The 17,336-nt window shown below is 39.1% G+C and overlaps 2 protein-coding genes across 9 annotated transcripts in view; one reads left to right on the top strand and one right to left on the bottom strand.

Annotated features, from left to right (window-relative positions):
- stxbp5l (syntaxin binding protein 5L) overlaps positions 1-17,336 on the bottom strand; it is a 516,749-nt gene that overhangs the window by 226,923 nt on the left and 272,490 nt on the right. The gene's annotated exons all lie outside the window — the stretch shown is intronic.
- LOC133663672 (syntaxin-binding protein 5-like) overlaps positions 12,197-17,336 on the top strand; it is a 61,334-nt gene continuing 56,194 nt past the window's right edge. The window contains exon 1 of the mRNA XM_062068357.1: positions 12,197-12,267. Within this exon, the coding sequence (XP_061924341.1) occupies positions 12,197-12,267 (71 nt within the window). The remainder of the gene's footprint in view (positions 12,268-17,336) is intronic.

Genomic DNA, 17,336 nt, shown 5'->3' with positions numbered 1-17,336 from the left:
AGCTAATATTACATGATTCGGCAATTGTTAATCAATAAATAGCTAGTTCTGTTTTAACGTCGGGTTAATATTGTGGAGGGGGCTAAATTGTTATGGAAAATAATAAAGTAACGTTAGGTAATTACAGTACTCCCACCTTACATTCCTCAGGGACATTTGTATTAGATCTTTTAAGCAGGTGTTTTTTGTTTACATTCTTATTTCCTTCTGGTTAGCTAATGTTTGCCCTGCAGGTAATAGTCACTTTTCCACCCCTTTATATATTAGGTATAGTTGTAAGCCTAGTTGTTCAAGTGCACATCATTAATGTTAATTAAGCAATATCACATGAGAGGGAATGCTGTTTTTTAATTTGAGCACTGCAGTTATTCGGTTAAAGATAAGCATAACGTAACATTCTCATATAATATGTTAATTTGCTTTCTTTAAGTAAAAAAAAAGGTCTAAGACAAAGCTATTCGGTTTCTTGTGAGTATATACACTTCACTGCCGATGTGTGGGGGGGGGGGGGGGGGGCGCCACCTAAAATCTTGCCTAGGGCGCCAGATTGGTTAGGGCCAGGCCTGATTGTACATTTGTTTATAAGTCACGCCTTCTGGCCATGAACTCACACAACCTCTCAAGGTTTCCTTCGAACAACATCTATTTGTTTCATTGGACTGGATTCATCAGATTCAAGTAAGTAAAATGTCTTTTATATATTTTTTGGGTTGTTATTACAATGTCTAGAGCAGGGGTGTCCAAACTTTTTCCACTGAGGGCCGCACACGGAATCCAAGCAACGTTATCATGGACGCCCCTGCTTATTTCAGCAAGACAATGCCAAGCTACGTGTTATAACAGCGTGGCTTCATAGTTAAAGAGTGCGGGTACTATACTGGCCTGCCTTTAGTCCACTGAGTGTTGTTAAAAGGAAAGGCCATGTAACACAGTGGTAAAAATGCCCCTGTGACAACTTTCTTGCAATGCAGTGTTTCCCACACATTCATTTATTCGTGGCGGCCCGCCACAAAATAATTACGTCCGCCACAATTAAAAATACATTTTTTATAATTTTTTTTTTAATTAAAAATTTTTTTTTTTTTGTCTTGTCCAGCTTCTCAGGCAAATCATATAGTTGATGTAGATGCCCATATCGGCTGTTCAGATTTACTTTACAAAAGAGAAGTGTAGGATACTTCTCTTGTTGCCTTATTTGTATTTGACCACTACTGTTTTCTGTTTATTTGTTACTGACTGTGGCAGGACACCTCTGCACCTGTTTCACTTTATGTTGCTGGTAAATAATATGGTTGTAGTAGTAGGCTAAAGTTAAATGATTTAGTATGCACTAATTAAAGGGGCAGAGCTTTAAGAGACATTTTAGCTTTTATATTTTATAAGATATATTTTTTGTAAGAACCACAATTAATAAATGTAGTTCAGTGAATAACTTATTGTTCAAATCTGTATATAAATATGTACATAAAGTGTTGTAATTATGTTGTAAAATGGATGGATGGATGGACGTTTAAAACAAAACTGTTATTATTAATTAGTAAGTATACTTTTTTTGAGCCTTTTTATAGAAAATCATATCATTGTAGTAAATTATGCAAATTACTCGAAGATGTCATGTTGACCACGCCCATAGCCACGCCCCCACCGCCACAGGTATCTTGGCAGTTTATGGGAAACACTGCAATGTGTTGCTGCCACTAAATTCTGAGTGAATGACTATTTGCAAAAAAATATGACGTTTTTCAAATCGAACATTAAATAGCTTGTCTTTGCAATCTATTCAATTGAATACACACTACCGTTCAAAAGTTTGGGGTCACATTGAAATGTCCTTATTTTTGAAGGAAAAGCACTGTACTTTTCATTGAAGACAACTTTAAACTAGTCTTAACTTTAAAGAAATACACTCTGTACATTGCTAATGTGGTAAATGACTATTCTAGCTGCAAATGTCTGGTTTTTGGTGCAATATCTACATAGGTGTATAGAGGCCCATTTCCAGCAACTATCACTCCAGTGTTCTAATGGTACAATGTGTTTGCTCATTGGCTCAGAAGACTAATTGATGATTAGAAAAACCCTTGTGCAATCATGTTCACACATCTGAAAACACTTTAGCTCGTTACAGAAGCTACAAAACTGACCTTCCTTTGAGCAGATTGAGTTTCTGGAGCGTCACATTTGTGGGGTCAATTAAACGCTCAAAATGGCCAGAAAAAGAGAACTTTCATCTGAAACTCGACAGTCTATTCTTGTTCTTAGAAATGAAGGCTATTCCACTAAATTGCTTGGGTGACCCCAAACTTCTGAACGCTAGTGTAAGTTGAAAAGGATTCGCAAATCATTGCATTCTGTTTTTATTTACCATTTACACAACGTGACATATTCACCGCTTTTGGGTTTTGCACCGTGCACGATCCGAGCGCCGACCAGAGATAGGAGCAGCCTCAACAAGTGGCGCTCCCCTCGAAAACATCAGACCGCGACTTCATGAGCGACGACAATCACAGATTTGACTTCAGATTGCAACAAGCAAGGCGGTGTTCGTGCATGATTGAAGGCCTTAAGCGGAAGCGGATGACGACAGATTGAAATCATCCGCACGTCGGTCCGCATCACTCTCCTCCTGACAGCCGCGCGTCGCATTCCAATTCTCATCACACCCGAGGGGCCACGTCAAAACCGGCGGAGACAGTGTCGGAGCACAAAGCTGATGCGAAGGTGAAGCGCCTACACCCACGCGAGAGATAAACATGGTGCTGCTGCCACGTGACCGACTGCAGACGTGCCACAGAGGGACGCTTGTAACGTCGGCCTTAAAGATAAAACGAGGGCCGATCTCACGCTTCCTGTATTGCCGTTCCCAGACGCCGAGCACGCATTGTTTGTGGCCCGGCTCGCGGGCGTGCTGAGACCGAGAGTGCACGTTTAATTGGATTCGCGCTACAGAGGAGCGGCGGCACGGTTCCAAACTGAATTGAGAATGTCTCCCAAAATTCCAATTACCAGGTTTTTCCGACTACAGAGCCGCACCCACTAAATTTGAGAAGAAAAAGTCTGTATAAGCCGTAAAATGAGTTATTTACACAATATTCTGTAAATGTTCCTTTATTGTTTCCGTATGGTGTCTGTAACACGGGCAGTAAAACGGCTGATCAAACAAAACAGAAGTCATGGTCCCTCCCCTCTGTTGGCAAGTCTCGAGATGGATGTTGTAATACACTATATTGCCAAAAGTATTTGGCCACCCATCCAAATGTGAGAATCAGGTGTCCTAAACACTTAAAGGCCTACTGAAAGCCACTACTACCGACCACGCAGTCTGATAGTTTATATATCAATGATGAAATCTTAACATTATAACACATGCCAATACCGCCTGGTTAACTTATAAAGTGACATTTTAAATTTGCCGCTAAACTTCCGGTTCGAAACGCCTCTAAGGATGACGTATGCGCGTGACGTAGACCGGCGAACACGGGTATGCCTTCCACATTGAAGCCAATACGAAAAAGCTCTGTTTTCATTTCATAATTCCACAGTATTCTGGACATCTGTGTTCGTGAATCTGTTGCAATCATGTTCATTGCATTATGGAGAAGGAAGCCGAGCAAGCAAAGAAGAAAGTTGTCGGTGCGAAATGGACGTATTTTTCGAACTTAGTCAGCAACAACAGTACACAGCCGGCACTTCTTTGTTTACATTCCCGAAAGATGCAGTCGAGATGGAAGAACTCGGATAACAGAGACTCTAACCAGGAGGGCTTTTGACTTGGATACACAGACGCCTGTAGAGAACTGGGACAACACAGACTCTTACCAGGATTACTTTGATTTGGATGACAAAGACGCAGACGTGCTACTGTGAGTATGCAGCTTTGGCTTTTTTTTGCGTATGTACGTAACTTTTTTAAAATATATAAGCTTTATGAACCTTGGGTTAGGTGAACGGTCTTTTGGGCTGAGTGATTGTGTGTGTTGATCAGGTGTTTGAATTGTATTGGCGTGTTCTATGGAGCTAGGAGCTAGCAGAGGAGCTAGGAGTTAGCATAACACGTACCATACCGTACGTGCGCGTCACGTACGTAACTTTTTAAAAATATATAAGCTTTATGAACCTTGGGTTAGGTGAACGGTCTTTTGGGCTGAGTGATTGTGTGTGTTGATCAGGTGTTTGAATTGTATTGGCGTGTTCTATGGAGCTAGGAGCTAGCAGAGGAGCTAGGAGCTAGCATAACAAACACGCAGGTGTTTTTATGCAGGATTAATTTGTGTCATATTAAATATAAGCCTGGTTGTGTTGTGGCTAATAGAGTATATATATGTCTTGTGTTTATTTACTGTTGTAGTCATTCCCAGCTGAATATCAGGTCACCCCCGGCTCTCACAGCATCTTCCCTATCTGAATAGCTTCAACTCCCCACTAGTCCTTCACTTGCACTTTCCTCATCCACAAATCTTTCATCCTCGCTCAAATTAATGGGGAAATTGTCGCTTTCTCGGTCCGAATCTCTCTCACTTCATGCGGCCATCATTGTAAACAATAGGGAACTTTGCGTATATGTTCAACTGACTACGTCACGCTACTTCCGGTAGGGGCAAGCCTTTTTTTTTATCAGATACCAAAAGTTGCAATCTTTATCGTCGTTGTTCTCTACTAAATCCTTTCAGCAAAAATATGGCAATATCGCGAAATGATCAAGTATGACACATAGAATAGATCTGCTATCCCCGTTTAAATAAAAAAAAATCATTTCAGTAGGCCTTTAACTGTAAAAAATCAAGCACTTAGGCATGGAGACTGTTTCTACAAACATTTGTGACGAGCTCAGTGATTTCCAGCGTGGAACTGTCATAGGGTGCCACCTGTGCAACAAATCTTGTGGTGAAATTTCTTCACTCCTAAATATTCCAAAGTCAACTGACGGCTTTATTGTAAGAAAATGGAAGAGTTCGGGAACAACAGCAACTCAGCCGCCATGTGGTAGGCCACGTAAACTGACAGAGAGGGGTCAGCGGATGCTGGAGCGCATGGTGCAAAGGCTTTCTGCACAGTCAAACTTAATGTGATCTTCCAATTAGCCCACGTACAGTACGCAGAGCGCTTCATGGAATGAGTTTCCATGGCCGTGCGGCTGAATCTAAGCCATACGTCGCCAGGTCCAATGCAAAGCGTGGGATGCAGTGGTGTACCGGTACCGGTCTGCGGACCGATTGGTACCGGGCCGCGCAAGAAATAAAAAAATAAAAAAAATAAAATAAAAAAATTTTTTTTTTAGTTAAATCAACATAAAAAACACAATATATACATTATATATCAATACAGATCAATGCAGTCTGCAAGGATACTGTCCGTAAGCACACATGATTGTATTTCTTTATGAAAAAAAAAAAAAAAAAAAAAAAAAAATTCAAGAGTTGACCGGTCCCCAGCTACAAAAAGGTTGGGGACCACTGGTGTAAAGCACGTCACCACTGGACTCTAGAGCAGTGGTTCTCAAATGGGGGTATGCGTACCCCTGGGGGTACTTCAGGGGTCGGCAACCATTACCACTCAAAGAGCCATTTTGGCAAGTTTCACAAATTAAAGAAAGTAATTTTTTTTTAATGAAAAACACCGCATACAGAGCTTAAATGCTTTGTGCTATGTTAACCAGGGGTCTCCAACACACGCACTGGCACGCACTTTAATGTGGAAATTTGATGTTAGTGCGGCCCGCGAGTTTTGAACTAATGGCGCTTGATAGCGTCATATTTGCCAACCCTCTCACTTTTCCCGGGAAACTCCCGAATATCAGAGCGTGATGACACTGCATTTGGCGCCCTCTACAGTCTGCCCTAACAGTGTACCTGCTCGACCGCACGTAGAATGCAATTTCAGCTTGCTCACGTAAGTGACAGCAAGGCGTACTAACTCAGCAGCCACACATCTTACACTGACGGTACCAATACCCAGAATCCCATGCAGCCCTAACTCTTCCGCTCAACCAACGCACGGAGAGGGGGGGGTTGATGTGTGGGGGGATTTGGTGGTAGCGGGGGTGTATAATGTAGACCGGAAGAGTTAGGGCTGCATGGGATTCTGGGTAGTGGTTGTGTTGTGTTTATGTTGTGTTACGGTGGGATGTTCTCCAGAAATGTGTTTTTCATTCTTTTTTGGTGTGGGTTCACAGTGTGGCGCATATTTGTAACGTAACAATGTTAAAGTTGTTTGATACGGCTACCGTCAGTGTAAGCTGTGTGGCTGATGAGTAAGTATGCTTTGCTGTCTCCTCTGTGTGCAAGTAATAACAACATGCAACATGTGGCTGGACTGGCACGCTGTATGTAAATGCTATAGAGGACAATTACTGCAGTGCAATTAGGGCACGCCCTTTATTTAGTAATTAGAGTGTAAATAGGATTATTTTTTCCCTGGGAGTAATTTATGAGAGACACTGACATCCATAAATCTCCTGGGAAAATCGGGGGGGTCGGCATGTATGTAGCTGAGCCGCATCAGAGTGGTCAAGGAGCCGCGGGTTGCCGACCCCTGGGGTACTTGAACACCAAGGGGTATGTGAGATTTTTTTTAAATATTCTAAAAATAGCAACAATTCAAAAATCCTTTATAAATATAAATAAAAACCTATCTTTGTTTCCAAATAGTTCAAGAAAGACCACTAAAAATGAGCAATATTTTGCACTGTTATACAATTTAATAAATCAGAAACTGATGACATAGTGTTTTATTTTACTTCTTTATCTCTTTTTTTCAACCAAAATGGCTTTGCTCTGATTAGGGGGTACTTGAATTTAAAACAAATTCCACAGGGGGTACATCACTGAGAAAAGGTTGAGAACCACTGGACTCTAGAGCAGTGGAGACGCCTTCTCTGGACTGACGAGTCACGCTTTTCCATCTGGCAATCCGATGTACCAGTCCGGGTTTGGACGTCGCCAGGAGAACGCTACATTTCGGACTGTATCGTACCGAGTGTGGAATTTGGTGGGGGAGGAATTATGGTGTGGGGTTGTTTTTCCAGGAGTTGGGCTTGGCCCCTCAGTTGCAGTGAAAGTAACTTTGAATGCTCCAGGACAGTGTTTTTCAACCTTTTTTGAGCCGAGGCACATTTTTTGCGTTGGAAAAAATGCGGAGGGCACACCACCAGCAGAAATCACAAAAAAACGAAACTCAGTTGACAGTAAAAAGTCGTTGTCGCAATTGTTGGATACGACTTTAAAGCATAACCAAGCATGCATCACTATAGCTCTTGTCTCAATAGTTTATTGCTGTTTTCCTGTGTGCAGTGTTTTATTTCATGTCTTGCGCTCCTATTTTAATGGATTTTTCTCTTTTTTTGGTATTTTCCTGTAGCAGTTTCATGTCTTCCTTTGAGCGATATTTCCCGCATCTACTCTGTTTTAGCAATCAAGAATATTTCAGTTGTTTTTATCCTTCTTTGCGGGGACATTGTCGATTGTCATTGTCTTTGCGCCACAGTAAGTCTTTGCTGTCGTCCAGCATTCTGTTTTTGTTTACTTTGCAGCCAGTTCAGTTTTAGTTTCGTTTCTGCATAGCCTTCCCTAAGCTTCAATGCCTTTTCTTAGGGGCACTCACCTTTTGTTTATTTTTGGTTTAAGCATTAGATACCTTTTTACCTGCACACTGCCTCCCGCTGTTTCCGACATCTACAAAGCAATTAGCTACCGGCTGCCACCTACTGATATGGAAGAGTATTACACGGTTACTCTGCCGAGCTCAACAACAACACATAATTTGCAGACTATAATTACTGCTTTGCAAAAAATATTTTTAACCCAAATAGGTGAAATTAGATCATCTCCCACGGCCCACCAGACTCTATCTCCAGGATACCAACACATTTTGGACAATTCCATGGGATGGCACTTCAAGTTCATATGTGAGTCAAGGCAGGGGGCCAAATACTTTTGGCATTATAGTGTGTATAAGTCGCAAAAAAAATGGTGCAGCCCGATTATGAGCCCGCGATGGTCCTGCAAGTCAGTCCACCGGTTGTCATTACCGTGTACAACCGAGCAGGTGTGCTTTTTAACGAGCCCCGACTAAGACGGCGGAGGAGGAGGCGACGTCGCACATTCTGCACACTTGTCCCAAATTGTCCGCCACAATTAGCATTCAACGCGGCACGAGAAGCAGCCGCGGCCAGGTGTTTCTACCCCCCGAGTAAATTAACCCGCTCTAATCTGCACATTTGCAACCTCACAAACACGGGCGGAGCCTTCGTCTCCTGGTTATTGACGTCCATTCTGCAGCGGCGGAAGATACAAAATAACGACATGCTGTCTGTCAACGTTCTGCCTTTGCAGCCCAGCCATCTGGCCACTCCGTTTTTTTAATCTGCTTTATTCCGGCTCCCTGGTAATGAGTCATACCCTCCGACAGGGCTCTTCACTGTCATCTGGCTATTTTCACCTTCTCACTATGCTTACGGTATGACTTGCTAAGGTCACGCTGTTGTGGTCGAACCGCCCGCACGGTCACAGCACGTTAAAACGAGAAGAAGAGAACATGCAAGCGTGTTCTCTTCGATTTGTACGCAAAAATAAAAGCAAAATTATTCAGTTTCAGTTGTAATCACACAAAGCCCGGCGGCTTGATAAATAAATATCTATTTTGTTTAGATCAGGGGTGTCCAGACCACGGTCTGCCGAGGCCTTCAAGTCTGATAAGGAATCTTACATTCGTTTTAAGTAGTAATTTTGATGCCGCCATCTAGTGGACAATGAGCTTTAAAATTGCTCTAGATGGGAATTTCCACAGCAATTACTTTTTACGACCCAATGCAAACAACCTTCCCTAGTCATGATGCAAAAAAAATAATTAATTCCATCCATCCATCTATTTCAACCAACACAAAACTTCAACACACATAACACAACCTGCTCACTGAAGTTTGTGGACATTATACAAAAACTATGTACGATAAAAACTTCTAAATTACACGCATTTTAATCCATTGCAAAGCATGATGGGAAAAACACAAAACTCTCTCCACACGTATCCATGTTTACAGTATATACACACATGTATACACACATACGTATGCAAACATATATGGTATATATACAAACATACACATACATGCAAACATATAAACATATAGACATATATACTTATAAATATATAAATATAAACATATACAAATAAACATATACATATAAACATATACATACATATACCTATGTATATATACATATAAGTATGTATATGTATATGTTTATATGTATATATGTCTATATGTCTATATATACTATGTATGTCTATATGTTATTTTATGGAATGTAAACTTATAAATATCCAAGTTAAATAAAATGAATAATAAAAAAGAAATATACTCTAAGAAAAATGTGTATACATAAATATATATATATATATATATATATATATATATATATATATATATATATATATATATATATATATATATACACAAAAAAAATAATATGTATATATATATATATATATATATATATATATATATATATATATATATATATATATATATATATATATATATATATATATATATGTGTGTATATGTATATGTATATATATATATATTTGTGTGTATATATATATATATATATATATATATGTATGTATATGTATATATATATATTTTTGTGTGTATATATATATATATATATATATATATATATATATATATATATATACACCAAAAAATATATATATACAGTATATATATACATATACATATGTATATATATACAAAAAAATATAAATATAAATATATATATATATATATATATATATATATATATATATATATATATATATATATATATATATATATATATATATATATATATATATATATATATATATATATATATATATATTTTGCCGATTCTAGATACAGAATCTCACTGCCTCGCAGTGAGAGGGTCCTGGGTTCGATTCCAAGGCTCGGGGTTCCTTGTGTGTGGAGTTTGCATGTGGAGGCAACCAAAGATGGCAACCAAAGATGGCAACCAAAGATGACACATTTTTACTGTAAACCCTCTAGTTTTTTTTTGATAAATAATAAATAATTTGATAAAATGCATGGAAATGAACCACGCTGTGTGTTTACGTGTGTTGGAACTGCTTGCACGCAGCTATTTAACATATTCACAGCGTTTAAGGCTCATTTTTAATAGCTCACTCGAAGGAACGTGTTGTGAGTTGTCCAGTGAAAGGTTGTACAAATGCTTTCAAAGTGAAAATACTCATATACCCGCTCACATGTCACGGAAACGCAGGGATTTTTTTTTTGCCGATTCGAGATACAGTGACGCAGTGGTTACAAGTTGGACACCTCGGATGCATAGGTTATACTTATCTAGTTACCCGGAGCTTTCTCGCGTTTCAGAGAGATGATATTTCAACCCGATGTTGTTAAAAGCATGCAATTTCACAGTTTTTTTTCTTTCGCTCCCCCTCCACACTGGAAATCTAATCGTCATCCTGTAGGAATAGCAATTATTTCCACCCACACTCGCTTTTTGATAGTTTTTACGCCGCTCGTTTGCTTGAGTGCGTGTGTGTGTGTGTGTGTGATACCTATTTTGTGTGTTTAATAATAGTGGTAAAGCAGTGTAAAAGTAATTTGGATTTGAGTTGTATCTCACAGCGAAGTGGATGCATAAAAAGGAGGCGTTGAGCAGTGAGGACGTGCACGTGTGTTTGTGTGACGGGTTGTTGTGTTGTCCCGGGTTGTTGTCGGCTACACAACACAATCGGTGTTTAAAGGCCTACTGAAATGATTTTTTTTTTATTTCAACGGGAATAGCAGATCCATTCTATGTGTCATACTTGATCATTTCGCGATATTGCCATATTTTTGCTGAAAGGATGTAGTAGAGAAAATCGACGATAAAGTTCGCAACTTTTGCTCGCTGATAAAAAAAGTAGCGTGACGTCACAGGAGCTAGTATTCCTCACAATTCTCCATTGTTTACAATGGAGCGAGAGAGATTCGGACCGAGAAAGTGATGATTACCCCATTAATTTGAGCGAGGATGAAAGATTCGTGGATGAGGAACGTTACAGTGAAGGACTTGAGAGGCAGTGATGGACGTATCTTTTTTCGCTCTGACCGTAACTTAGGTACAAGCTGGCTCATTGGATTCCACACTCTCCTTTTTCTATTGTGGATCACGGATTTGTATTTTAAACCACCTGGGATACTATATCCTCTTGAAAATGAGAGTCGAGAACGCGAAATGGACATTCAGTGCCTTTTATCTCCACGACAATACATCGGCGAAATGCTTTAGCTACGAGCTAACGTGATAGCATCGTGCTTTAACTGCATATAGAAACAAAAAAAATAAACCCCTGACTGGAATGATGGATAGAAAATCAACAATACTATTAAACCGTGGACATGTAAATACACGGTTAATGCTTTCCAGGCTGGCGAAGGTTAACAATGCTGTGCTAACGACGCCATTGAAGCTAACTTAGCAACCGGACCGCACAGAGCTATGCTAAAAACATTAGCTCTCCACCTACGCCAGCCAGCCCTCATCTGCTCATCAACACCCGTGCTCACTTGCGTTCCAGCGATCGGCAGAAGGGCGAAGGACTTCACCCGATGCGTTTGGCGGCCTGGAGACGTAGGAAGTCAAGGTGAGGTCGGCGGCTAGCACGGCTAGCGCTCCAACAAAGTCCTCCTGGTTGTGTTGCTGTAGTCCGCTGCTAATACACCGATCCCACCTACAACTGTCTTCTTTGCAGCCTTCATTGTTCATTAAACAAATTGCAAAAGATGTCCAGAATACTGTGGAATTATGAAATGAAAACAGAGCTTTTTGTATAGGATTCTACGGGGTACCATAACGTCCGTTAAACTGACTACGTCACGCGCATACGTCATCATACCGCGACGTTTCAGCCGGATATTTCCCGGGAAATTTTTAAATGTCACTTTATAAGTTAACCCGGCCGTATTGGCATGTGTTGCAATGTTATCGATTTCATCATTGATATATAAACTATCAGACTGCGTGGTCGCTAGTAGTGGCTTTCAGTAGGCCTTTAAAGGGCTTGATTTGAGTGCAGATGTTCAGCCAGAGTGGTGGAGACAAATGGAGGATGTTGAGTGTTGTGATGGTTGAGGGATAGGACAAAACATGTCGTCATGCAGACAACATTGTAGGAGTGTGTCATGACGTGGAGTTTTACCAGAGATTTGTTCTCCCGTGATGCAGACGGACTAGACCTGGACACGGCTTTAAGGTAAAAGCATGATTTAATCTAGACTATAACTCAACGAAGTACAAACCCTGTTTCCATATGAGTTGGGAAATTGTGTTAGATGTAAATATAAACGGAATACAATGATTTGCTAATCATTTTCAAGCCATATTCAGTTGAATATGCTACAAAGACAACATATTTGATGTTCAAACTGATAAACATTTTTTTTTTTCTGCAAATAATCATTAACTTTAGAATTTGATGCCAGCAACACGTGACAAAGAAGTTGGGAAAGGTGGCAATAAATACTGATAAAGTTGAGGAATGCTCATCAAACACTTATTTGGAACATCCCACAGGTGTGCAGGCTAATTGAGAACAGGTGGGTGCCATGATTGGGTATAAAAGTAGATTCCATGAAATGCTCAGTCATTCACAAACAAGGACGGGGCGAGGGTCACCACTTTGTCAACAAATGCGTGAGCAAATTGTTGAACAGTTTAAGAACAACCTTTGTCAACCAGCTATTGCAAGGAATTGAGGGATTTCACCATCTACGCTCCGTAATATCATCAAAGGGTTCAGAGAATCTGGAGAAATCACTGCACGTAAGCAGCTAAGCCCGTGACCTTCCATCCCTCAGGCTGTACTGCAGCAACAAGCCACATCAGTGTGTAAAGGATATCACCACATGGGCTCAGGAACACTTCAGAAACCCACTGTCAGTAACTACAGTTGGTCGCTACATCTGTAAGTGCAAGTGAAAACTCTCCTATGCAAGGCGAAAACCGTTTATCAACAACACCCAGAAACGCCGTCGGCTTCGCTGGGCCCGAGCTCATCTAAGATGGACTGATACAAAGTGGAAAAGTGTTCTGTGGTCTAACGAGTCCACATTTCAAATTGTTTTTGGAAACTGTGGATGTTGAGGAAAAGAACCTTCCGGAATGTTATAGGCGCAAAGTGTAAAAGCCAGCAACTGTGATGGTATGGGGGTGTATTAGTGCCCAAGACATGGGTAACTTACACATCTGTGAAGGCACCATTAATGCTGAAAGGTACATACAGGTTTTTGAGCAACATATGTTGCCATCCGAGCAACGTTATCATGGACGCCCCTGCTTATTTCAGCAAGACAATGCCAAGCCACGTGTTACATCAACTTGGCTTCATAGTAAAGGAGTGCGGGTACTAGACTGGCCTGCCTGTAGTCCAGACCTGTCTCCCATTGAAAATGTGTGGCGCATTATGAAGCCTAAAATAGCACAAGGGAGACCCCCGGACTGCTCCTCAGTTCCCAAAGGTTTACTGAGTGTTATTAAAAGGAAAGGCCATGTAACACAGTGGTGAACATGCCCTTTCCCAACTACTACAGGCTTAAATAATAATATCACGATTAGAACAGGCGCGTGCATAAGGCAGGTGGAACTAATGAGTAGTCATGGAAACCAAAACAAACAAGAGTGCACAAAAACAGGAACTGTAGAGTCCAAAAACTAACAAAACATAACCAAACAGAACATGATCTAGACCACAGATCGTGACAGAGTGTTACTAAAACGGCCTTCTTTCATCTACGTAATATCGCTAAAATCCGTTCCATTTTGTCCACGAGCGACGCTGAGATCATTATTCATGCATTCGTTACGTCTCGTCTCGATTACTGTAACGTATTATTTTCGGGTCCCCCTATGTCTAGCATTAAAAGATTACAGTTGGTACAAAATGCGGCTGCTAGACTTTTGACAAGAACAAGAAAGTTTCAAAATAATACGCCTATACTGTATATACCTTTATATACATATATACCTATATATATACCTATACTGTATATACCTTTATATACATATATACCTATATATATACCTATACTGTATATACCTTTATATACATATATACCTATATATATACCTATACCATATATACCTATACATATACCTATACTGGCTCACCTGCACTGGCTTCCTGTGCACTTTAAGGTTTTACTACTTACGTATAAAATACTAAAGGGTCTAGCTCCATCCTATCTTGCCGATTGTATTGTACCATATGTCCCGGCAAGAAATCTGCGTTCAAAGAACTCCGGTTTATTAGCGATTCCCAGAGCCCCCCAAAAAAGTCTGCGGTCTATAGAGCGTTTTCTATTGGGGCTCCAATACTCTGGAATGTTCTACTGGTAACAGTTAGAGATGCTACCTCAGTAGAAGCATTTAAGTCCCATCTTAAAACTCATTTGTACACTCTAGCTTTTAAATAGACACCCCTTTTTAGACCAGTTGATCTGCCGTTTCTTTTCTGCTCTGACCCTCTCTCCTTTGTGGTGGAGGGGGGGGCACAGATTCGGTGACCACAGATGAGATGCTAGCTGTCCTAAGTCGGGACCCAAGGTGGACCACTACTCTGTGCATCAGTTGGGGACATCTCTGCACTGCTGACCTTTCTCTATTAAAGAGGATCTCCTGCTGGCCCCACTATGGACTGGACTCTCACACTACTGTGTTAGATCCACTATGGACTGGACTCCCACTATTATGTTAGATCCACTATGGACTGGACTCCCACTATTATGTTAGATCCACTATGGACTGGACTCTCAAACTATTATGTTAGATCCACTATGGACTGGACTCCCACTATTATGTTAGATCCACTATGGACTGGACTCTCACACTATTATGTTAGATCCACTATGGACTGGACTCTCACTATTATGTTAGATCCACTAAGGACCGGACTCTCACTATTATGTTAGATCCACTATGGACTGGACTCCCACTATTATGTTAGATCCACTATGGACTGAACTCTCACTATTATGTTAGATCCACTATGGACCGGACTCTCACTATTATGTTAGATCCACTATGGACTGGACTCTCACTATTATGTTAGATCCACTATGGACTGGACTCTCTCACTATTATGTTAGATCCACTATGGACTGGACTCTCACTATTATGTTAGATCCACTATGGACTGGACTCTCTCACTATTATGTTAGATCCACTACGGACTGGACTCTCACTATTATGTTAAATCCACTATGGACTGGACTCACACTATTATGTTAGATCCACTATGGACTGGACTCTCAGCCCTACATCACGAGTGTCTCAAAGGGCTGCACAAGCCACAACGACATTCTCGGTTCAGATGTTACTTAATTTCAGTTTTTGCAGTGTTCCAGAAAAAGAGGACCCAAACACTGATACTGTACAGCAGATTTGTACCTCTAAATATGTACGTATAATTACATTGGCCCCCCCAGACACATTGTTGTCTCTCAAACTGGCCCCCCGAGTCTAAATATTTGCCCAGCTCTGTTGTAGGCGAACGCCACCCACACCATCCACCTTCCTCTTTTCTCAGCCGTCACAATATCCCGCCATTACAGGCAATCAATGGACGAGCGTGGGCCGCCAGCGCCGAGGACTAAGTAAGTGTCTAACCTGAGGAGCGTGGACTCGCCAGAACCCTTCCGCCAGTCCAGTGTTGAGCAATCAGTCTTTATGTATGTGTGCAATTAAAGAAGCATACCTCAGGTAGCACTTTACTTCTCTCATCAGGGGTAACCGTGCACGGCGAGGTCACTCGCATGATTTATGATGATTTGGGCTTAGTGATAATCAACGTGACGCAGTTCATCTGACCTGGGGATCGGCACTGGGGGCGCTAGCTGGGTTTGGAACTGATACCAACTGCACAACAGACGACACTGTTGGTACCATCTATGAATATATTTACTCAAATGCTGTGCAAAATGCTCTTTCTCTCTGGCACTCGTCGAAGGCAGACACGTTCCCTCCCCCCTCCTCCCTTATCTCTCCTGCAAGCTTCTTTGTTTTGTCTTGTCTTTTGTCGCCTCATTTTGCACCAGCTTTTCAAAATCTAAACAATGGAATCGACCAACTGGCCTCTCAACGAAATTGACAAGATCTCGGGTCCCGGGGGGGGATCGGGAGCGGCGGGCGCCTGGCAACCCTTACAGTTGAGGATGTCGAAGATATCTACCTATTTGGAATTATGATAACTGATTGGAGTAAGCGTTGCTATGGTTATACTTGCCAACCTTGACACCTCAGAATTAGGGAGATATTCAAAATTTCTTAACGAACATCATCCCTATCCTCCTTCTTTTATTTATATATATATATATATATATATATATATATATATATATATATATATATATATATATATATATATATATATATATATATATATATACATATATATATATATATATATATATATATATATATATATATATATATATATATATACATATATATATATATATATATATATATATATATATATATATATATATATATATATATATGTATAATAGAATAAATACTTGAATTTCACCAAATTACAGCTATATATATATATATGTATATATATGTATATATATATATATATATATATATATATATATATATATATATATATATATATATATATATATATATGTAATTCGCTGAAATTCAAGTATTTATTTTATATATATATATATATATATATATATATATATATATATATATATATATATATATAATAAAATAAACACTTGAATTTCAGTGAATTACAGCTATATATATATATATATATATATATATATATATATATATATATATATATATATATATATATATACATATATATATATATATATATACATATATATATATATATATATATATATAGATATATATATATATATATATATATATATATATATATATATATATATATATGTATATGTATATATATATATGTATATATATGTGTATATACATATATATATATATATATATATATATATATATATATATGTATATGTATATATATATATGTATATATATGTGTATATACATATATATATATATATATATATATATATATATATATATATATATATATATATATATATATATATATATATATATATATATATATATATCTGTAATTCACTGTAATTCAAGTATTTCTTTTATATATATAAATATATATAAAAAATAAATACTTGAATTTCAGTGAACTACAGCTATATATATATATACACACACACATATATATATATGCACACACACACATATATATAT

This window comes from Entelurus aequoreus, linkage group LG13 (assembly GCF_033978785.1).
Source record: "Entelurus aequoreus isolate RoL-2023_Sb linkage group LG13, RoL_Eaeq_v1.1, whole genome shotgun sequence".
NCBI lineage: Eukaryota > Metazoa > Chordata > Actinopteri > Syngnathiformes > Syngnathidae > Entelurus > Entelurus aequoreus.
This window is presented reverse-complemented; position numbering and strand designations above follow the sequence as displayed.